General features: G+C 34.8%; 2 protein-coding genes across 9 annotated transcripts in view; one reads left to right on the top strand and one right to left on the bottom strand.

Moving 5' to 3' along the window:
* The window catches only part of LOC126914504 (uncharacterized), a 51,552-nt gene that overhangs the window by 14,586 nt on the left and 10,960 nt on the right, over positions 1–26,006 (top strand). The window lies entirely within an intron of this gene.
* LOC126914519 (glycoprotein 3-alpha-L-fucosyltransferase A) lies at positions 117–24,874 on the bottom strand. 8 transcript variants are annotated; one of them, XM_050718574.1, is made up of 9 exons: positions 10,143–10,203; positions 9,998–10,014; positions 7,835–8,067; positions 6,862–6,951; positions 4,160–4,351; positions 2,712–2,936; positions 1,860–2,051; positions 1,330–1,565; positions 117–663 (listed from the first exon to the last, which is right to left on the bottom strand). In XM_050718574.1, the coding sequence occupies exons 3-9, from the start codon at positions 7,991–7,993 to the stop codon at positions 312–314; spliced, it is 1,446 nt and encodes a 481-aa protein (XP_050574531.1). In that variant the 5' UTR covers positions 7,994–8,067; positions 9,998–10,014; positions 10,143–10,203; the 3' UTR covers positions 117–311. The 8 variants fall into 8 exon arrangements, with proteins under 8 accessions (XP_050574531.1, XP_050574530.1, XP_050574534.1 ...); XM_050718573.1 differs by lacking the exons at positions 9,998–10,014; positions 10,143–10,203 and adding an exon at positions 24,468–24,874 and having other exon boundaries at positions 7,835–8,064; XM_050718577.1 differs by lacking the exons at positions 9,998–10,014; positions 10,143–10,203 and adding an exon at positions 24,563–24,874.

Here is a 26,006-nt window from a genome sequence, read left to right as displayed (position 1 = left end):
CTTTGTGTTTCATCAAATTCGTAGTCGGCAGTCTTTTTATCGATTAACGGACTAACCAGACGTCGGGTCGCGCCCGCGTCTTTTGACTTTTTTTTTTTTTTTGAGCATCGCAACCGCAACCGCAACCGCATCCGCAACAAATTCGTTACACGATCAAGGATAAGTGACAGAACGAATAGTTCTCGAACAAACTGCTTCTTAGCGATAAAACTTTCCACGTGGCCTTTGTAAGTCCAGTCGATTCTCGCATATAGACATTGAGACGCACCGCGTCCTTTCACGTAAATTAACGGAACTTTGCGAAGAACGTTTCAAGTGTTTTTCAAGTTTCCTGCACGAACCGAATCGTGTTCGCGCCACGAAGTCGTCGTGCATATTCCATCGCCTCTCCACCATTCGTTCACGTCCTTGTAAAATTTTGGCGGCCGGTCGTCGTGCAACATGGCGCAAACGCGGCACCAAAAGTACGTGTTGATAAACTCGCCGGTACCTTTCCAGCGAAAGTACGAATTGTACAATTCGTCGTCTCGGTCCAAACGATGAAGATACTCGGCAAGCTCTTTCGGTGACTCAAACTCATCCACGTGAATGTACGAGCGGTAAGGAGCGCTCCGAGCGTAGTCCGTTGGATGCGCGCCCATTACAATCGGCAGAACGTTGTGTCTGAATGAAAAACAGAAATTTATTTCAATAACGTGACAAAATTGGACGAAATTTTACAGACATTCGTGCACGGCGTTCGGCGAAAACGGTAGGTTCTTTAACGCAAATAGACCAAAAGCGTTTTCCATTTGATTAAATGTTTTATACCGATTATTCCAGAAAGTAGAGTGTATCGCGATAAATCACCAACGTCGAATCATCTACGACACGATAACGCGAACAATGTATTAACGATGCAAAGCTAATCGATAATAACATCGTAACCTATCGTATACGTATGTATGTACTTTGTATAAAACATTGCAAGAAAGCATTAGGTTCTGGCAAGAGTAACTTGTTATTCTCGGTTTTGTTCCAAAATCTCGGTGAAGATAACGCTTGAACATAGTAGGGCAGGAGGGAATCTTGAGGACCTCTACATACATCAAAGTGCACTAAATAAGGGTGGGTAAGTAAGGTAACAACCGAGCGTGAAGCACACTTTAGCAATTATGGCAACAACCCAACGAAATTTTTTAAGTGGCACTCTAAACCTCGCGTATACCTTCGCGTACGTATGTATTTCATAAAAGATGGCGCGTTATGTTAAAATTCATGAAATCGATAGATCAAACGGTATTTGTAACTTTGATAGCGAGTACAAGCGTAAATTAAAGTGTATCATACCCGAGACCATTGACGAAGAACTTTTCCGTGATATAATCCTTGCAGTTGGAATTCTCGAAAGCTAGATAAAATTTGTAGTCTTCGTCGAGCATATCGAAGCACGCTTGAGATTGCGAGCGTGGGCATCGCAACGAGCCACAAGTCCCGTAGATGTCCACTTGGATGTATTTCGATAGCTCTTTCGCGTAATGCATACGTTGATTTCGTGGATGACAATTAGAAACGAACCACGCTACCTGAAGCAACATTATCGATATCGTATGTATTTATCGTTCTATCGAAATTCGTGGGATATTCAAAAGGACGAAAACGATGGTTACAGCGATAACCGATGGGCACGGTGGATTTTAACGTAAAATACTATTGTACGAGTAACGTTTTACGTCGTATATTTCGAATAACATCAAAAAGATATACGATTTAATCAAAAGTTTGATCGTTTTTCATGATCTTTTGAGAAACTGTTTCAAGCATCTAGTAAATATAATTAACGAACGACCGTGAAATAAATAAGATAGGGACGTTGTTACCTTTTTAGTCTTGTTGGCTGCGTAATTAAAAGTCTGCGGTATTTGCGTGACACTAGAGTCGTAATATTGCCATCTTTCGTAGGGCGCGACTATGTCGCTGTCACGACGATAAGTTGCCGTCCAATTGATGACAGCGTTCTTCACGCTCTGCGTGTGATAAGGGCACTCTAAAAAATACAGCATCCACACCTGCTGAAAATCGTATTAATCTCATTCGACGTGTATAATTAAATTCTGTGTGACATGGTGTGACAGCGCAAACGCTAAAAATTTTTTCGCGATTCGCGCAAAACGCATTACCAAATTTAAACAGTTCACGATCGCGAGCAATAGCGTTTACTCGATTAAAAACCACCGAATACGCGTGTAAGTAAACCTACGAACCAAAGCGTTTTGATTTCCCTTAAAAACCCGAAGAATTTCTCAAAATAAGAAACACCACGATACGAACGATAATACGATATGTAACAAAAGAACGCGACAGCTTAGATGGAAAGAAGCTTTTTTTCTTTTTAAGTCGTACCTTTTTAAACATAAGTAAAGAAAGAGAATTTGAATAGAAACTTATTTTACTCGTTACGCGTATATCGTAACCAACGCTCTACCTTGGAATCTAAATGCTCTATGCTATATGTATGTACATATGTACGTAATATACATACATTTACATATTCTACGCATTCTGTCAACTTTTTTGTACCTTTAAATCTCGCGTAAACGCATACGAACCTACGATCTAGCTATTACACGATGTAAACGTTGATTACGTTAAATTATAGAAACGACGATCTTTCCGTACGTTACTTTACATATCGCTTTTAGCAAAGATAGGAGAAAATTTGAATTTCGTACTTGACTCGCAAATCTTCTTCCCACGTGCGTTATGTAGTCTTTAAATAGGATTAAATCAGCATCTTCGGCGTTATCCCTGACGATGGTACAAGTATTTACTGGACATCGATGCTGAAGAAATATGTCAGGACCGACTTTTGCCTCGGGCATACCATGTGGAATCATTATCTTTTTCAATGGACGATCGACACCAGTTTTATTATAATCAGTCGGTACATACATCAACTGCAAATAATTCATTTCGAAAATAGTTAATTCCACTACACATGACAGAATACAGCAAGTATTTTAAATATAGCTACGTGTACTCTTCGTAAAAGAAAACAGCTAATTAAAGAACAAAATACGTATATACTAGTTTGTACGTGGAATGAAACGGTACGAATAGTTTAGATAAACTATAATAAACGAAAAAGTTATCTCGCAAAGGTAATACGTACGCTTCTTCGGACGAGATACGTTAAAAAGGCACATGGACAGCAGCGCGATAGAGATATATTAATAAAAATAATAGTAAGAGAGAAAAAGAATTATAATCGTGTAAAATTCATAATCGTGTACAATGCCTTTTTTAGAACGCTGCCCTATATACTCGTATAATAGACTGCACTGTGCCGCAGGCGTAGAAGAAAGGGTGAAAGACAAAGTATGTACCGCTGCTACATGGCTATGCGCAATTTGAAAGAGAAGGTGGAACACAATGTTCCTATTTTCGTTTAGTAAGGTACGCTATAGACTGCTATACGACTTTGTCGTAAATAGGCAATTCGTTCCAAACTGCAAATTACAGTGCAGCTCCTTGTTCCAAGGAAAAAGACGACGCGCTACGATAAATTATCGTTTCGAGTAGCAAATATTTAACATCGAATCCGATTACTCGATTACTTTTATCACCGTTCGAATAATATCGATTAGGAAACTTTCCATTGACAATTTCGCTCGCGAGAATATCAAATTTGAGAAATTATCGTAAACTTATATTTATAACGACTATTATCAATCCCGTTATTAACCGGGAAAGGAGTAGCGGTGCAACAAAAACTAAGTTCAAGGTAGAATAAAACGTTTCTGTTCGATCCAAAATTTGTAACGCGTTTAGGCTACTCTTGATACGTAAACGTGCATCTTTCGTGTCTTACGCGCCTTTCGATTGGTAACGCTCTTTCGAGAAATCTGCGAAAGGTCACGTAGCCTCCTCGAACGTGCTAAATCAAGATGATTATACAATTTTCGACAAATAAGCGTAAAACGTATAAAATACCTATGGTATCGTGCTACGAAAGATTCACGTCTACAGGGTAAAAGTTAAATTTATATCGCGCCGATTCTACAAAAGTGAATCACGACGACCGCTGTTTCCAAGTTACAAATTCTGACTATTAAATTGTCGTTAATGCGGTTGCTGCAAACTGATCGAAGCGTAGGTGTGCAAATATTTGAAAGCTTACTTGATTGGTAACGCGATCGTCGTAAGCGTCTTCGTCGGGCCACAAACGCGCCAATCTGCGGCCGGTACGATGGGATTTTATGGCAGGATAAGGCCTCCTGGTCCCTCCTTTCATATACCAAGGTCTTTTCGATGGATCCATCAATTCTAGACTGTTGCGTGTTAAAATCGTCGTGCCGGTTAGGTTGGATACCTTTTTAACAGAAGAACCACGCAGTTGCACATCTTCCATTACAATTACGCGCTACGATTTCGTCGTTCGCACGATCCATTTATAATTCCTAAACACGGCTACTGTTCGTTAAGCACAGGCATAATAGCATCTAATCTCTCTGCGCTATAAGGTTAGTTTGTAAGATGCTGTTAAATTTGTTATCGCAACGGCAATTGAAATTGTACCTTATACGTAAACAAAATGTTTAATTTTTAAACGATTTCTTCATTTTCCACTCTCACTACATAAAACTATTTCGTTCGAAACATTTGAACATTCGCGTTCCAAAATTATAACGTTATTTCTGCATAAATGATCGTCGTTTTAAATACATTCTATCGCGTAAGACTATTCTCTCGCTATCTCTATCGATGAAAAAAGTATAATACGATTAAAAAGATTTATCGCTGGATCATGTAAATCGATGTGATATTCGCGATAATATCGAAGATCGATGTTTTCTCAACATTCTTAAAAAGCGGCCAAATATTTTGGAGAAACTCGTTACTCTGTCGCTTCGTACATATGATTTATAAGGGAATTTTGGTGACAAAAAGAGGTGATAGAACATTAGTTTGATTTAACGAAATTTGTTATATTCCGTGGCACAATTGTTTTTGCAAGTGTATGCGAAATAAATCTTTGCTCTTATTTGATTAAATCGGAAAATCGAAGATGCCTAATTTCCTGAGGTAAACCGATTCTTAGCGTTATCAAAAAAGATAAGATATAGAATGCAAAAATTGAAAATGTGTAGTACGTACTGAAAAATTTCATCATCTGCTGGACTTTTCTTCAAGAACTACGAGTATTTGTTACGATAGTAGGATAGACGCGATAATTCTCAAGACTCTGCTATAGATATATAAATTGAACATCGCTTAAGAAAATCCATCGCTCTTTAAGAAAATAAATAAATATTTAACGTAATATATATATATATACATGTACGTTTTAGCAAAATTTTCATTTTTATTTGCACTTGATACGGTCGCTATGAACTTTTTATATCATACTGGTCAAATCGATCCTTTTCGATCTCCAAACTATACGCAGAATTACGGCAAGCAATATTATCGTACTAGTACTCGCATTAAAGGATCGATCTTTGGCACGAACGAATAAAGGTAAATTAAAAACTTACGATTTATTTATATACTTACGAAATCATTGAAATTGTAGAAATTTACATGGTTTGCGTCTCACTGATCTACGTTAAAACAAGCCACCGACGACATAAAAATGTTATTTATTCGATGGATAAATTGGATAAAACTTCATGTGAAATATCAAAATATTAAATCCCATTAAAAGATCGTATTTATCAGTTATTTTCGGTATATTGCTACCTAAGTATTTTACATAATATTACTATTTATAAATAACGCTTGATACATTTATGAATACGTAAATTACTCGTGTTAACGAATATTTGTCATACTTTTACACTAACGATAAGCGTAAAAGCAACTTTCCGTGTAATCACGCGTATTGTATTATTTGTAACGATTATGAAATACAACGGTTGTAGCTGTACCTACTCCTAAGTGTTAGCGATTGTGCGTTTTACATAGCTCTGAAAGTTGCACCTGCATGCTAATTCTATCGGATCACACTTTAATCGTCAATAGTAAAAACTAATCTAATTGCTCATATGCGGTATTATGCTATATATGTGTATGTATGTATGTATGTATGTATGTATGTATGTATGTACATTTGTACGTACGTACGTGTGTCGCAAGTCATACGGAAGGAAGCAGTCTACATGAAGCTAACGTAACTAGTTGGTTATTAGCTGCAAGTATTTTAGAAACCACAGAGACAACCATAATAGATCATTTAAATCTTTATCTTGGTAACGTTCGAAATATATTTATTAAATTGAGAAATACAATGATACAATCGGAACAATTAAGCTCATCTATGAAAGCAATAAAGAGCGAGATAATACGCACCTCCGATTTTATAACTTGGAATAAGAAATAAAAATAACAAAATTTCAAATTTATTCCGATTTTGCTATCTTTATTTTTTTGCTTCGCAAGACGGCCGATTAATTTTCAAGACGGTCTTTTCATTTTGGGAAACATGGAAATCGTACGTGGCTTGATCTCTTATACATAGATTAGACACGACTTGTCGTATTGCTTTATCAAAACTAACAAATAGCGTTCGGTATTTAATACTTTTCAAGCATTACTTTCGAAAACTCTAGTACATGGAATTTAACTACGATTACCTATACGATAATAATAATAGGAATATCTATGTAATCATTTACCTTAAAACGTCTTTGGTTGATTAACGTTAGTTAATACCTCAAAATTATGTTTACTTAATTACCGTATAAAAAGTTGTTCGATTATTTTATGACGATGTTCAATTAGTACGTTTCGGCACACATCGATAGGAAGGTTGTCTCGGTTATGTTTCACGCATATACCGTGTTACAGTCATCTATCGACAATGCAATTTAATAACTATACCTCGGATAGAAGCTTTTTCTCCATTTTTTCTCGAGTCTGCGAAACATGCATTGTCGGTTTCTTCAATTTTGCAGGCCAATTTTGCTTGATCTGCGATCGAAATCCGATATTTAAAAATTTTTAACGTTTTCAACATTTTAACGTGTAATCATTTTTCCTCCTCTATTCGTTAATACTATCGTCTTTAACAACTGCCATGTGTCTACAGCAACAAAATATTTATTTAACTACTATACTTATATGTATATATATATTTAACAGACTGAAACTCCTAGAGTTTGTATTTTCTGTAAAAATTCATGTGAAACGTGTATATGCATTACTCGTTAATCGATACAGATACGCAAAATAATTTAAATCCAATAAATTATAAAATAGCTGGTTTTTTGATTTACCGCTAGTTTGAACTTTTACATACGCGGTATGTATTACCGATAAAACCAATCTAACAAGCGATATCCCATCGTTATTAATTTTCAATTTCATGCGAACTTGTAATTAAAGTAAAATATAAGTCAAAAACTGCAACACACGTGATACTCGAACCGTTTTATTCAAAATATCTGCGGTGCTGTTGTTTGTATAAAAAAGAATCGTCGATAATTAAATCGTGCCTTTGACAAAATGTACCTCGGGGAACATAAAACTGAAATATCTGTCGCCCCTTTTGGATAGTTGGCACGGTTCGATTTAAAGGAAATATTGAAAATCGATATTTCATATGTACATACAGGTAGCGAAAAATTTTATCTCTATTTAATTAATAAAATTCTAGCGACTTTTCGTAAATCTAATAGCATAATATAGTATTATACGTGTAAGTAGATGTTGGTCACAGCGTATACCAACACCCCTGTCGAACAAAAATTTGCCTATAGCGTAAAGTAGAGATTATGGATACGCGAACGAATATTTTTCCAAATTAAATCTTAAACGTTAAGACGTATGATATTTAGGAAGCTTAATTTATTACCTTGGTATCGGAAACTCGAACCGGTTGAGATTGTCCAGGATGAGGTCGCATACGATGCCATATTTCGTCCTGTAGTAGATTCAGGATAACTAGCAGCAAACCGGAGAAGAATAGCACGTAGAAAAAGTATCCCTTCAGGGAAGGACGCGGCAGACTCATGCCGCACGTTTCCTTTTTGTCAAAAATTATCTATCCATACGCTGTGTCTTGCCCGAACGGTGTCCATTCAGCTACTGAAAAGGAAAATGAAAAATGTAGAATTCTGACGAAATGGCGATGCGTCCAATACGTTCGTACGTATTAATAACATCCATGAATCGTAATGCAGGACTATATTATTCAAAATATAACGTTTCCACACCTTAAAAGAGCTGTTACACATGTACATTACCACTGAAAAGTATTTACCTATTTACTGTTTCGCATTATATACATATTTTTATTACAAAGATTATGGATAATAATATTTCTAGATTGAATTTAAAATTGTCATTTTTGTATAGATTATACGGTTCTTTACAAACTCAATTGTGGAATTTAACTCGTTTCTGTGAAAATATGACATTGGCTCTTCTTACACCGAATCACAGGTTTATATCGACCTTATTAAAGATGAGTTTACAATTTTCAAAGATTTTATCGCGGAAAACGGTTTGTAACTTTGGTGTTGCAACGTGGTAGAAATGAAATTAATATATATATATATATTTTTCATTTTTTGACCATAAGTTAGTTAAGGTGGCTCTTCTAAACTGACGGAAAAAATACCGATATTGATGCAACCAATGATGCTTAAAGTAGTAAATATTTGCACATAGATACGTTCGTATAGATACAGATTTTAAATACACACACGACATACTTCGACATTTTCATTACGCCTATATAAAAATATTTAATCGCAAGAATATACGTCGTTTCTCTTTTCTCTTCTCCTTTATACTTGCATATTTAGTATACGCATTTAGCATTGCCTGATCGTTATATTTGTGTACTAAACGTGGATTACTCGGATAGAAAAGCTGTAATTTTATTCAGGGCACTGGGTGAGTACAAAGATCAACGCGGATTAACTTTCGGTAATAGTAGCCTATTGGCGGGTAAAATGTCAAGCGTTTTAAGGATTTGGAAAGGTTAGGAAGAGAATGATGGTAGATAAGTGAAGATAGACCATTGTTAGGTATTGTTGGAAGACACGTAAATCAGAATAACGGAGAGTTTACGGGTCATGGATGAAACGAGTTACTACAAGATGAGATAGAGACGAATTCAATGTTTGAGAAAACTATATTACATTCGTGATTTCGTTTCTCTTTCTTACGATCTTTCCGATAAACATGGAACAACGTTCGAGAAGAAGTAAAATATACCGAATACAAACGGAACGATTAGTTTGAATTTCGATAGGGCCTCTCGAAGACTTTGATGTAATCGATAACGACGATAAGATTACGATTATATCGATCTATAATTTGCAGTTTTGTATAACTTACGTATAAATTTTTGAAATCGTCTCACATCGTACCCTGTAATTCATACGTATGCAGAGACAGTGAAACATTATTTTTCCAGTTAAACAGAATTTAATTTTACTCTAGAAATACATTGTTGGCTGAATAGATCGAAAAAAGACGTAGCCGATAAGTTTTTCTTTCTCTATTTCGCTCGCGCTTCTTGCTCAGACTGGTGTGGGACAAACGACGGAAATTAAATATGTATAGCAGTCGAAATTCTATCGAAAAACATGAAACGTGAATGATCTTCGTCCGATCTACGACAGCTGCTAGTGTGACTATAGCGTAGTTGTAAAAGTAAATAGATCACAACTCGAAAGATAAATATCAAACGATACTTCCGTAGGTACGTATATATATACGAATTTTCTTCGTTCTCTCGATGGCTAAGATCACAGCTCACAAACACCGCCTCTTCTTCTTTAGCACTCCGTATATAGATATCAAGAATTTTATGTATAACGGCGAAACACGCGTTACACGTAAAGCGTTCGATCGCGACTATTGCCATTGTTAGCGTGTTAATTTAATTGGACAAAACACTCTCGTTAAAAAGCCGCGAGATCGCGAAACAGTAACGAGAAAATACGATGCAAAGATCGCGAATCACTGGGAACAAGTCCGACGCGATCGCTGCATTTTTTCTTACCAATATCATCCACCGAACTATAAAAGAGTATTAGATATACAGAATTATAGATGAGATGGATAGTAATGTAAAATATTTTCACGATAACCAAGTATGCGTTAACTACTGCCGAATACGATTATCACTGAATACGGCTACTACGTACCACGTACATGTGCGTATTTACCTTGTCGTTCGAAAAATATCGCCTAAAAGAGAACGTAAAAGAATATAAACAGAACTTTTCGGATTATTTCTTATCTGATCTACGGTTGATCACATACATGTAAGATGGTGTATCCGATATTATCATTTAGATTTACATCGATAATGTTATCTCTAACGGAGAATGTTGGGCGGTTCCAAAAGTATTTTTGCCGTTATTCGTTATTTTATGCAGATGATCGAATTTGCTTTTTCAATGGAATAGTATATTTTTAATAGGTTACTCGATTCAGTTCGTTGTTTCTTAAAGGAAAAAAAAAAGAAAGTATTAATCCTTTCAGGCAAGGTCATTTATATTTTATATATTTCAATATATTTGTTCGTTTTAACCGGAGAAGAAATTTAAAGATCGATCGACTCGACAGATAGGAGCTATTCGCAATAAAATTCCGCGACATACGGATAATTATGTTCACAAAATTAACACGAAGCAAAAGACAATACAATAAGAAATAAGGGACACGCAACTACACTCGAGCGTAACGCGAAACGCATATGTATATTCGTTGTGAAAGCAATCGATAAATTTGACTCGTTAATACAATGTGCATAACAACTTTGCGACAACATCAAGCACCGTTCGAAGTAACGTGATTTTCATTTCACACGTTGCTTCGTAATTAACTTAGAACCTCTAGTACAAACAATTTCATGTAAATCTCCGACTCAAACGAAAGTTCAGTGACATCGAAAGACACGCGGTACATGTATATCTTACAAAATTATCTACTTATCTGTACGGCTTAAAATCTTAAAATCAATGTTTTACAGTTATCACTATAAACGCTATAAACGCTATAAACTATAAAATATTCATCTGCGTTAAAGAGTGTATTCTTTCTTCTTAAGGTAATTAAACGATTTCGATCCACGTGCCGATAACAGAACTGAATCGATTCGTTAATTATACAAACACTTTTTACCAAGAATGGCCTGTTAAATACGCTTAATGGTTAAATAACCGTCAAGTTAAATTATTTATCGATCAAATAAGTCGTCGAGTAACGATACACATTCAGTTTGGAAGGTCTCGTCTCGTGACTGTCAAAACACAGCTACGATACACAGCTTACAATTAGGATAACTCGATGCTACGGAAAGACGAAAGCCGATCGAGAGATGGATAAAAGAAGGATCCTTGTACCGAAAAATCATGTTGTTCCTTTGCAACAAAATCAAATAGTCAAGAAACAATTAGCACTCGACACTGACACGAGACGTGTCGTTATGTATATTTATATTATGATTGCTCCTCGATTAAAATAGATGCTTAATAAGCTAATTGCTTAGCTTATAAATTATTAACGAGCTTAATAAATAATTTACTATGAAAGCGAATCAGTTTTACCATAAACGTGTAATTTATTTTTCAGTAGTATCATTTTTTAAAACCGAAGAAATTCGATAATATAGAATTAAATTTATACGACAGGTGCTAAAAGTTCTATATGTAATTAAATGGGCTCAAAGGAATGACCCAAATGATGCAAAAAGCGGAGTAGACAACCTTTGGATTGTACGGTAAGTCTTGCGATTACACTCTTCCGCTTAATTTACAGCCTTAGAGAGCAAATAGAGTGGAAGAAGGTAATAACGAAAGAAGAACGAAAATTCGATTTTATTCAAACAGTGGAGAGCATCGAGACCAACCATCTCATAACTCTTTTAACGTTTCAACATTATACAGTACAGAAATTTATTACGATCTTTTAATTTTTTCTTGATATAACGCGAATAGTAAATTTAAAGAATTATATTCACTTAAATCTATTATCTTCAATTCAATACCGGATAAAGTACTAAAGTTATTTAAAGCAAATTCATCGTAGAAAATCATTTTCAATTTGCGTAGAGCAAAGGCATATTTACATATACCTTTATATATATATGTAATTTTCTATTTATATGATATATATATACCTTTGCTTGGCAATCGACAAGAATCAATGGAAGATCGCAACGTCGAGGAGAAGTTGCAGATCGTTGTGATTTCCAAAGAGTTCAACGATTCACGATCGTTACACCAGTTCCTCGCTCGACTATCCTCGTGTCCATTAGCGTAAGGAAGAGCAACGTTATCCTTTGTACATAAACGTATCGATTCCTGTGTTTGCAAATAATAGCTCGTCGAGTAAGGATTTCGCACGAACCAGTGAGAAGAATAATACGCGAACAGGGTGTACACCCTCGCGAGCTTCGCCGTACGAAAGGATGAATTATGTCGCGTACGTGTTTAAATTTTAGACGATATAATAAAAATAGAGATTCGATACATAAGCGGTATAACGATATAAGCGTGAAATAATTTCTTTCGACATTTCTATAGATCGAGATCAATGCGTAGAAATATTATTATAATTTATAACTTATATCTATTATTTTACATCGTTTACTTCGAAAACGTTATGCATAATATAATCATCTTACTGGCGCATTTCCACTTTCTTCGCTCTTGCTCTTAGTTGCCGTTTCACAGCGTTTTCCTTCGTTTCGAGTTCTTCGTAGCAATCTCGGAGTAAAGGATCGCAGAAGTGGTCGCAACGTGAAAGAAAACTGTCTGCAACTTACGTATGTCAACTTTCTGAAAAACATACTTGGGTAGCATGCTATGTACATTTCAAGAATTATCTCAGTACGTTAATACGGCACGTTTTATGGCACATTCCTATATGCAATTCCAGTCGAACGATCACGCGCAATCCGTATGTGCGTATTTATTTATAGAATTTTGTACGCATCGAAATGCATAAAATAACGCGATACTGCGTTTAAGTATTAAACAACAAATCACGAAATTAACTTAATAGCGAAATAGTTGCAATTGTTATTTACGTATATATGCATTGCTATGTATATATAGCTGGAAATATTTACCTTCGTGATAATCGTCTACATCAAGTATGTTATTAAGAAAGTGAACCGGTTTCAGAAGAGACTAGCTCAACATTTAGGACATAGCAAACGTCCGAGCTTAAACACTAAGCACACAGTCGGTTCTAGCACGTACCGAATAATCCCCAAGTAAACGATGCGACATTTGTAGGCTACATAATAAAAAATGCATACACCAGGTGTTTCATATTAATCGCCAGCTTAAATAATCGACAACTCACCAGGTTAACCAAATTTGCATGAATTACAAAAGAAATTTAGACGAACCGATTAATTAAGAAAATAAGATAAGATCAAGGAATATAATTATTTGAAATGTTTGATATTTGCTGGTTTTTACATATGTATTTACCTTCTTTACGACATTGAAATTATATTATACAATTGGCAAATATGTAAATCATATGCAATTAGGAACATATACCGTATCAATTTACATATAAATATCCAAAATTTGCTTACACAGTCGTGTAGCCATTTGCATTTCACTTTCTAAGATTTATTAGCGCTGTCTGAAATTGAAAATTAAATACAAAACGTATTATAGTAATACAATACATACTTGCCCTGAATAGTTCGAAAATTCAACTTCAAATTCTAAGATTCTAAAATTGTATTTTTCGATCGCTTTGTCACAGGGGTGTAACCGTTGATTCTTCTATTTTCGGCTGACAGTCCAGCGTTCCTCCAAAATTAACAGAAATAAACAGAGTTACAATTTCATTGTATCAGGTCTAAAGGTATACTGGAACACGCGCCATCATTCCGTCACGGATTGTATGCGGCGAATGCGATCGATACGTCAAGTACCTGTCAATGTCACGTTTAATTTGTATCTATCTCTACAAATTTGAGATACAACTATCGATTTTTTCATCCCTTTATCTGCAGCTTATCTGTTATTAATCTCCTTTTCATCGAATCTGCAATCGAGAAAACGTACAATCTAGCTCCAACTTGAGTGAAAAATGCCCAACTGCCTGAGACATTTTCTATTAATTGAACATGTATATATATGTGTGTGTATATATATAATATTCTTAAATGAATCGAATATATAGCTTTTTTATAAATTTAAAAACGAGTCAACTCTAGAAACTTTAATTTCATACAATATGGATACGGTTGAGAACATGGTTACCCGAGTTACACTATATAATTTTAAATCGCCAGAACATTTATGACTGAATACTATTCGACGAGAATGACATCGAAAACACACGTTCAACCACAGGCCACTTGTATATCATTGATGGCCATTAGTAACACGCCACGATTATCAGTATGTTATCGCTAGTAATTGCAAGACTAACAAAACGAACCTAAAGGAAATGTGTAATATTTACTTACGGTTCTTTTCTTTTACGTACACATGTAGAACGCATTCAAATATTCATTTAAATATTTCTGTTGAAGGGAACAGAAATTTACCTTTTTCTGAATTACTTTGATATTTTTCCTTAAATCATCGCATAATTTATAAGCTTCGCAGAACGTTAAACGTAAATTGGCAACATTTCCAACAACTCGGTTCCTTGCCATCGCTTGAAACGATTTTCAACGTGTGCATATACATACATATGTATATGTATATGTATAAAATTTTAATATAAATAAATATAATGCATTAGTACGCCTAATAAATTAGGTTACGTAAAAATAGCACGCAAAATTTAATATCGCAGAATACTATGAATTTATACATATTCCTTTAGCTAGTTGGCTAATTTCCGCTTAACGGGTATATTACAAACATAAAAATGGTTACAAATGGTTTCTTTTCGATATAAAAGATCAAAAATTTGATATTATCTGTCACCGATATGTGCTGTACTTTTGATTTTAGATGATATTCAAACAATTTTATTTCAACGAAGTATGAATATGCATGTAATTGACTTCAAAGTGATCAAATATGTACGGTTTTTGTTTTGAATGTCTACGGAATTTCGAATATTCTTTAAAAAATGACACGTTACTACGAAGGTTAAAGAAAATCATCTTCTTCGAATAAATTGATCATTATTGAAAGTAATATCAAATTGCTTACAGTAATCGCAAGATGAATCTCTTTTGCTCTATTAGGATCCTTTGTGCCTGAAATTTCACTTTTACGCTTGATTCTATTTACAAGATCGTATATTTACTTCCTTTTATGGAAACGCGAAACGAACAATTCACGTTCGCTAATGAACTATAGAGAAGTTGTCGAAAGATAGGCAGACCGTTTTAGTAAATTCGTACGATGCAACTGAATTATTTCCGTGATTTAAGATAACGAGATAAAGATTTAAGATAACGATATTAAAATATGGCGTGTTAAACAGCATTTATTGAATTATACATTTATCAAATACATGAAATTAATGTCATGCCCATAAAGTATTCTCCAGTTCTATGATTTCATTGTGTTTAGTCATTTTAGTAGTGCTTATTGAACAAAATCGCTCTAAATGTTTAATAATAAATCAGTCAAATCATATATATATATATATATGTATTGCTATTGATGTACGTGTAAGTACACGACTATGCAACCAATATTCGGTAATTCATCGAAGCTGTTAGAATATACCTGTATGATATACCTGTATGATATATCTATACCATGTAACATGTATAGGTGTATATACTTGCACGTCTCTGGGTAAATTTTCGTACCGCTATTGCGTAAAAATTTGTTTCCAAGAAACAATACGTTTGACATAAAAACGAAGAAACACGATCAAGTTTCACTGATACTAGTAAGAATCGACCGCAAGAACCGGACTGGACACGCTACTATCTTATCATCGAAGCTTCCAATCATATTCTAATCAGCTGTCCTAACAATAAATACGGTATAAAAAGATTATAACGTGACTTATCCGCTATAAAAAAGCTACAAAAAGAAGAACCTTACGAAAAAAAGGTTAACTCTTCCGAAAGATATCGATTTTACTACCTATTGTATCGCGGACACGTGTTTATTCCGCTGACTATTCTCACTGTGGCTACTAATAACCTTGAAAGTTGCGTATCACCTTAAACTCGTAATTTAAGCGTTATTTGCAAGTACTCTTTCGTTCTTTACGCTCCTTTTACAACGAGCAATTACGTGTTTGTATAGTTTTACTTAACTCGTTATTATTTTGACATCGAAAGCTTTGCCTCTAACGACATAGCCCAGTTATCACGAAAAATATCGATTGTATTCTTAACGACCCTTTCGCAATTGGAGCAGGCGTCCAATTACGTACCACATCCAATGACTCGACATCATGGGCCTCGCATGCATATTATCATACAAGTTTCATGATAAATTAGCGCGATAAATATACGGAAATGTATTCGTATTGTGCTCTACGATCTCATTCGCAATTTAGCTAACGGTATTGACAGATAGACTTCTCGATAAACAAATGTTTTATCGAATACACAATTTTTATTATTTTAAAAGTTATTGTTCGATCATTTATTGCGATAAGAGCCTCCTAACGAATGCGTACGTTTCATAAAATATAGAGAGGTATAAATCGCATAATGTAAGCGCGCGGAAAACAAATGTTTACCTTACAAACCGTAGACGTATGTTCATACTTCGATTATCCGAAGTGTGAATAAAGAATAGACCAAATGTGTAGGTACTATGTGAATTTTATAAACGTTCAGATAACCTAAATAACGCGTCGCTTGAATATTTTCCAACTACCGCGTTCCCGGATGTAGGAACAAAGAGTTTTAACAGCGATACGTGTAACAGGAAACTAATAGATTTCACCTGTTTTGCATCGCTACGCGTCTGCGTTTCTGCGAGTTTTATTTTAACGTAGGCCCGCATATTTAATCTTGACTGTCAGTTCGCCAAAAGTATCAACATACGAGTATGTGTACTTGTTTAACTTATTGTTACATAACCATGTTAGATATCAATATGTATACAGGGTGGGATAGATAAAACGTTGCCAACTGTTCTCTCCGAAGCCATTGCAGATATCAACGTGAAATTTTCGGATTAACGCTTTAGGCTGTAAAGTTTCTTAAGCGTATGTGTACCGTATACGGTATACTTTCCGAGTTTGAAGATATCCATTTGAAATGACAATCATTTCTACCGATCCTTTTGAAGGTAATAATATCTTTGTTAACGTAAACACAAAATTTAATCCTTATCGGATATGTCTATATGGATAGAAAACTCCATTGAAAAATTCATTGAAAAGAAAGCAAACGCGACAACTCACCAAAGACTGGATATTACAGAGTCAAATACTGAACGCAATAATAAAGACAAAGGATATTTTCACATATTTTCAAACTTCATTTGCTTCTAATATTAATTAAATCTTTGTAATATATGCCTATATACGTATGCCGTATCCGAAAAACGATGAATTATGCCATTAGATACAAACGAACACCTTCGACGGAACAGCGAAACACGCTTAATTTGCAAAGTAAAAGTACATAGTGAAAATGCAAAGTATAATCGCGTCATTTTATGAAAACTGCAATTTATAAACCGCATTTTTTAGCAAAAATCACAATTTAAATACTATTCGCGACTCTATAAAAAATATGTTCAAACTTATATATATATATATATTGTTAATCGTGAGAACACGTGCGGTCGACTGTAACTCCTAATGTTCGAATCGCTTCGCGCAGAATGTGTCGACATAGTACATAAATACATATACGTATGTGACCCCTCCAAAACCATTCACTCTTTATCCGAACTATTCTTCTTAACAACGCATAGTAATCTACGTTTATAGATTAAAGTTGGTCACCTTGTATACGTAATATCTACCGTACGACAGTAAACGATCAGTAAGAAAACTCGAGCACTTTGCTAGAACCCGTTCGACCGATATATAATATGTGCATATGTTAAAGGACAAGAGGCACAAAACAGATAAAACTTTTTACTTACGCTTGTCGATCCATTGATACATTTGACATAATTTTCACACAAACCAGCGTATTTTGAGTGCAGCTGCTTATTTCTAGTATACAATTGACGTTCTAGAAACCAGAATCTATTCCGAGTCTACCCTACAACGGGAGAGTGAAACCGCCATGCCAAATTACATAGTGAAAATAGATTACTATTGAAATATTCGGTTGTAATGCTCGATTCCGACGAATTTCATTAATCTCCCTAGTAACGAGTTACGTGCACGCGTATTATCATTGGCTTGTCAATTGCTTGTTATAGAGGTCCGTACTGTTTCTAAACTTTATTTGCTTTCACTGTATAATAATCGAAACAATCGCACGTTAGAAACCGGAACTCTGGTTTCTGATTTTTCGTGATTCGTTATTCTCTCAATATTGTTACAACTAGTAACCGGCGATTTCCATAAGATTTAATACCAGAGGTTAAAATTAGATTTTTGAAAGATACTTTTAGTCTCTAGTAAGTTTCTGTTAAGTCTGTAGTTTATTGCAAGTTATCTAACTCGTGATCTGTAACAGTTGCTATTTACGTATTGCATTAAATACACTCCGTGACAAAACTGTAAGACGTTTAAGATTTTGACGGATATTATTACATAAATAATAGTAGGATCGCTAGGATAGGATCGAACTACTTTGGTACGTTATATTTCAATCCAAATAGGGACTATTTACAATTGAAAATTTTTCAATGAAAATCAATAGGGCGATGCTATGTACAGGATGCGATAAAAAGTAAGCGTAAGAATTATTAAAACTTTAACATTTCTTTCCTCCCTAAACGGTCATTTGCGATCCATGGTTCCTTTGAAACCTTTGTTCCTCGCGACGAGTACTATACGATACGATAAAAAAGAAACTTGATCTTGAATTTCAAAATGAAGGTTATATTTACACAAACTTTTCTTTACGAATCTTTATCGATTCGAAGGTGTAGGATCGCTCTTAACACTTACCTTTTTTACACTCTGTACATATAAGACAGGGAATATGATAAATGTTGACTTTAAGGGTGGCAGATCTTCGCCTTGGCGCATGTTGTCAAGGACACTCTCTTGAGCAACCCCGAGAAGGTTTTAACCGTTGCTGGTTATTCCTTATAAAGTTAATAAGAGAAAATTGCTGTCACCGTTACAGCGAACGAACTCTGCCTGCAACCGTGCGTTCGTGGCGTACGCGTGTAGTACCGGTTGCCGATCGGCCGGCGCTGCGCGTAGAATCTTAGTCGCGAAGCTCCGGCATAATGGTAACGATAGCTTTTTGCCGTTTGCGAATATCTCGACAACTAAGGCAGTCCGCTGTGCGTAGCTATAGGAAAAGCTTATTGAGAACGTCGACTTCCACGACATATTTAAAGATCATGGAAATCGGTAATGCTATCCGCTTTCTAAATATCTAATTACCTTTGTTCTTATCAACGATATGATTTTTTTTCAATCCGTATCGATCCCCCTTACTTCCACTGCTATAGATCCACCATCGTACATATACGTATATATCTGTTACTAGACGTTCTAACATAGCGGCTAGGATGACGTTACGAATCGTCGATGAACAATACCCGCGATCCACGCAACATACATGCTTAAGTACTTGTATTTAGGTAAGTACGTTACAAAAAGATAGAATTTCGTGAGACCAACTTTGTAATTGACAAAGTGTTGCCACGATTTGTATGGCATAAGTTTATTTCTCTGATATATTCGGGTTAAAGTCAATACGCGTCTGCTAAATTATATGATATTATATAATACAATACATATATGTATGTATTTACTTCGCAAACATTTTTCTTGTTTCATTACACCAGGCTGAACTAAGGGAACCTTCAACATATATCGTCAATATTTAAAGTTCTCGACTAAAAAGATCAATATATACGTACATTGTCAATACGATATTGTCAATATTTATCGGCAAGCCATATTTTTATCGGCAACTTTAAGGTATTGGCAATATTATGGATCGTCCGGGGACTCTCTAATACGTTGAATTACTTACAAATTTAAAATACTATCGGGATTCTAATTAAAAATACATACGAAGCGAAACAATATCAGAGACATTACATCCTTCTTTCGGTTTATTTTACTCGGTACTTTTATACACGGTGAGAAAACATATTTTTCTATAATCTTCGTCGCATTTACCGTGTTATCAACAACGATGAGATTTCACTAAGAAAGGAGAGGTTATGAAAATCTACTACAAACATTAATCACTTTTGAACTGAAATTTACTTTGTGATTCATTTTGTGATTTTGAAAAAAAAGAAAGAAACAAAAAAGCTATGTTATATCGTGACAATCATAGTTTTCGTACATCGAAGAATATTTGAAATGTTTGTATTTCGATTGTGATACATAATGAGAGAAAGTGAAATGGCAAATTCATAGAAATATGAGATACCTGATTGGTAGCAATATGAGACAATCTCGCGTTACTACCACATTTAAAAATTGATTACTAAATAATAAAATGAAGTTCGATCGTTCCTTCGGATGTTACGAACAAAACTGAATAAAGAAAACAAAGGTTTAAAATTATTCCGAGCAAAAAAAAGGCCACGAGCTATTAAAGCTGTGAAATTAAAAAAATTGATGTTGCTGCTTTAAAGCAGCAAAAGTACTTAACGTGCCTTGCTTCTGAGGATGTAGCTTGCACAAAATTAGTGTAAAAAACAATTTTAGAAAATTACTTAAATGACTATCTTAAAGATGAAGTCAAAATTCTTTGGAACGTCCACTAAACATATCCAACTAACCATCTATCAACTAGCGAACGTTAGAAATAGTATCGAGCATCCTTTTCGGAATAGCATGGCTATAGGAAGAGGCTGGATAGACCGTTTTTTAACCCGTTATCGAGACAAGATGGTTTCACTGACACCAACGGACACTTCAGCTGCCAGAACACTCGGCTTCTACAGAGAAAATGTAAATGCTTTCTTTTTTATATTCTTGATCAAGAATGTGACAAATATCGCTATACTCCCGATCGAATTCAGAATACAGGCGAGATGGGGCTTACCGCTGTACAGACAAAAGTATCAAAAGTTGTCGATCTTGAGGGGGAAAAAAGCAAATGGCCAACTCAATGGCAGCAGAACGTGGTGCATCGATAACGATTACGCGTGCTGTATGAAAGCAGCAGAAAACTTTGCGCCACTTATGATCATTTTTCCGAGGAAAAATGAGAATAAATTACTTACGAAGGTGGCACTGTTTGAATCGTTCGGTGCGTATCGTCCATCTGGCTGGATTCGAACGCCACTTTTTTTTAGAGAAATCCATACTTCTCGGTGATATTACTTTTATTAAGATAAGGAGTATAATAGCCTCCCGTCGAGCGCGCGATTCGAAAGGCCGCTTACAATTAGAAATCACAGATGCGACAAGAACGTCTGACGATTACACTGTGTACGCTAATCTAGACAAGATATTGCACCGACGACATTTTGAATGAAAATAAAAAATGCATTTAATAAAAGATTTTATATTTCGAAGTCGTGTTTATTTGGAACTACATATTTTTTACACATATTACGTATATCGATATATTTTATGCGACATGAATGAATTACGTGAATTTATATGTATTTTACAAATATGAAAATTATAATTCTAGAACCATCCGTTGTTGTATAAGTATATTGTATCCGCGTGTCATGACCCTTTATTTCGTATGCAATTACCTATATATCTGACGTTAAACTACGAGCATAAAATAATTTTCTAATTTTAATCGATCCCTTCAAATTTTGTCAAGTACTTGACTTCATCTTCATATAACGATTATCTATTTGTTTAACGTTCGGCTTCTAGTACGTAAAAACAATTTCAATAATTCGTAATCAATCGTATATTGGTGGAGTGTAAAAGTATTAAAAACTTTGTATACCTCTTAAGCTTTCTTTAGCATTCTTAAATCGATTAGTCGTTAGACCGATTAAAAATAAATTAACAAGCAACAATATATTCTAGTATAACGTAATATTTCTCATTATTTCTATATAACGCTATAACTAACATAATATACGATTTTAAACATTTACTTTCGATCGAAATGCACCAGCGCTTCAAAGTACATCGCTACTTCAAATAATGTTCTTTGTCGCTGTTTAATATCACGTTTAATCGTTAATTCGTGATTATTAGTTATAAATGAATAATTCGTTGTTCACGTTTAATAACCGTAATCGTATGTTGGATTAATTAGATTAAAATAGAGAGGCAACGATATACGTACATACATAGGTAGATACTGAAGTTCAAAAATCTGTATATCAAAGTTAAAGCTCTATCAAATTTGTGTTAGCAAAGAACTAAAAATCTTCTACTGACGCTAAACGCAAAATGAGATTATTGTCTTTCTCTTTTTTCTGCTCGTTTTTCTAGTGTACATAGATAGCCTATCGATGTAATCGATTACATTCTTTCGTTATTGACAGAACTACAAATAGCTACAAATAGCTGTGTATAGCTACTCGTATAAATATCATTCGTAAATATTTAAGGATATACTTTTTTTCACGAGAGAGATACGGTAAGGTTTAAGTAAAATAATATAAATTATAAATAAATGTATATACACATACGTATATGTACTCTATAATGCTAAAAATAGAATTTTTACATAAGAATATGCTTAATGGAAGGAAACAATTGACCTTGGTGGAATCGAGCTTTCTTTACGAATATGATACTAAATCCGGCTGTAATGCGGTACTGATGCTATCGGTTCTTATTATCGAAATATAGCTAAAGAGGTAGTATAGAACACCGTACCAGCATGAATCAACCTTCACGCCCACTTCCCAATTCACCCCTCTCATATGTATGTACATACGTATAACGCTTGCCATGGTAACCTCAACATTTCGTACTGAAATCATCCGACGAGTAAAAGCACAGATATAAAACTGGTATTTTACATATCGTACATATCGTACATATCGTACAATCGTTCAAATTTGAACATTCGGAAATTACGATAATTTTTGTCGAAGAAAATAGGAAAACTTTATAACATCGTGTACGTAACTCCTTTTACGTATCATAAGCGAATATAATCTTTACCTCTTTGCTGTAATTCCTACTATAATTTTCAACAGTATCTATTTTTTTCAAAATCACGAATTCGGAAAACATTAGACTTGTTTACATATCTGTACATGTACGTACTTATGTATGTATTAAGCTTTTCCCGCGTACTACTATATAATATTTCAATGAGTGTAAAATATTCACTAAAAAATTGCTACTTCCATCATAGTCGTTACAACTATACCCGTTATAACTTTGTGTAACAGTTAATCACCTAAGCTTGTGTTTCGATATTTAAAATTTCCTTGTCTTAAACAACTTCCCTTAAATTGTTAAAATCTTGCACTCAAAATCTTCGATCATGAACAATTTAAGAGTGTATCGTAAACTAACTTACGTCTATCGCGACTATACGCTGTTTGTATTTAATAAATATAAATATACATATAATTTATATATTATTGTATTTTCTTGGAATTTTCTTGAAACTTTCTCCATGTAAATTTAAATTTTTAATTAACGATTCGATTCGTTATTTTTATAGTAATAGACTTTTCAACGATCGTAGCATGTTGTTACAAATTAGAAAAACCGATACGTTTGTAAAGCGCAAATACAAAACAAAAGTTTAAACGATCGAATACTTGACACGATGTTTGAATGTATACGTATACTTGACATTAAATACAGTAGCAACGCTAATTATAAAGCATCAGGTACATCGCATTATTTTGTTAAAATGTATCGTATTAAAATTAATATAAAAGCAATCCGGTACGGTAGTTGTCTACTTCGAAATCCATACCAATGTTATCGTTATATAAAAATTGAATTATTTGCAATTAAGCGACAGGTACAGATAGATATCGGATAGTAGCTTTTAATCTCAAAGTTTACACGCGAAAGATAACGATAACGTTAATTGCAATATTTCGAGGAAAGCATCCTGTTGTACATAAATATATTTATTACTAAACGATCTTTGTATAACTGAGGAACCAATTAAAAAAGTTCATTTAGAAAAACGGCGGAAACGGGTAAGTGTAAGAGGAACCGCACCCGAAAATCCGACATCGATAGGAATTTTACAACGAATCGTAAAAATGCTTGATAGTTAGTTTAGAAGTTGGCAGTATATAAGATGTTCATAGAGAAAACAGATTTTGACAGATAGATACTGTTGCAAGTTATTTTCAAAAATGAACAGCTGGTAACTCGCGCTTACGGAAAAAGCGATTATTATAGCGGTCAGAACGTATAGCGATAAAATGTATGAACCGATTGCTAAATATCATGCGAACGTTAACAGTTTCGCCGTTTCATGGCACCATGCGATACCGAGAGTATAACGAATAGACAGGGAACGAACGTAAGGAAAAAAGACTTACCGTTCAAAAGATGCATCGGAGGACAGGACCACGTGTTTAACCGTGAAATACGAGTAGCAGTGCACCACGAAGATGCACCTCGATGATGCACTCACCCTTAGTCACATGTCCAAATGCTTCGCGTCGGGCACCACCTATGCGCGAGATTATTCATTCCCGATCGGACAATTCACGGTGTAGACGGTTGGCCTAGCCCGTCGCTTCTGTCCTCTTGCTGTATCCTCCTCCTACCTACTCCTACTCCTACTCCTACTCTACCTCTTTTTCCTGCTCTTTCTCCTCCTCGTCCTCCTATTCCACCACCTCTGGGTGTGCGCAGTTCCTTTTCGCTTCCGTAGACGTTGCGCGTTCAACACGCGCCATCCCCTTTACTCCATCCTCGCAACCCCCGAGCTTTGTGTCGGTATTACACGTACCAAGTTATGTAGCAAGGGGAAAATCTATAAGAGCCGCGACTGCGCCCTCGCTATGCTGCTCCACGCAATTTCCCCGCTTAAGCCTCCTTCAGCATCGCGAACTTAATCACACAGCTACTAGCATCCTGCTGTTCGAAATGATCGAAATGATCGAAATCAATCCACGATACTAACCAAACATTCGACTAATATTTGGAAAACGGATAAACCAGATATATGTACTTACATCCTAAGTACTCTGACCGAATGATCCTTTATGCGTTGCCTCTGTTAAAAACTAAAAGATTTTCAGAATAATCATACAATAATGAAGAAAAAATGAAATGACGCGATGAAAGGAAATCGTCGACTGTAAAGAGCACGCGAAAGTTTACACGTCGTAGACCACGAAAAAATACCGCGACAATCTACTGTTAAGGAGTTTTCCGCACATTGTCGATTATCATTTACAAGATAGTTACATATGCATTTATGTATCTCGTACGTATGTATCTCAATATTTATTTTTAAGCACTGCACAATTACAATGCAAACGAAATTGAAGATTTAATAGTTGTTTCCCACAAGTTTCCAGTCCAATTTAGAGCAGAAAAATTCGAATTTAAAGCGAAACCGCGATTTTCTGTTTTAGATTATATGTCAAATTACTATGTCATATTACTATTAAAATTACTATAAAAAACTTCGAAATTAAAATAAAATTTGGTCCACTTAATGCGTAGAAGATAAGATATTTTATATTCCGCATTCTTTTTTATATTCATCCACGATCTTTTTCAAATTGGAATTAGTAGTAAAGTATTAAAAAGTATAAAACAAGTATGTAGAGAAATATTATTGCTCATTCTGCTTTTCTAATAACATAATTTATGTACATATTACGAATTTAGAAATAAAATTCATTTCATTTATAAAGATCTATTTACATCGATATCTATGCTTTTATATATGTACATATATTTCGATATTAAATATCTTCCTTCGCGTATGCTTTCACGCGATGTGTAGGAACCACGATCGTATAAACAGATGATACAGTGTACGATCGTAGAAACGCTGCAGAAAACCGTTCGAAAATTGAATCCTGTCTAGTCAAAGATCAACATAGAAGGTCAACAAAATC

This window comes from Bombus affinis, chromosome 3, assembly GCF_024516045.1.
Source record: "Bombus affinis isolate iyBomAffi1 chromosome 3, iyBomAffi1.2, whole genome shotgun sequence".
Lineage (NCBI taxonomy): Eukaryota > Metazoa > Arthropoda > Insecta > Hymenoptera > Apidae > Bombus > Bombus affinis.
This window is presented reverse-complemented; position numbering and strand designations above follow the sequence as displayed.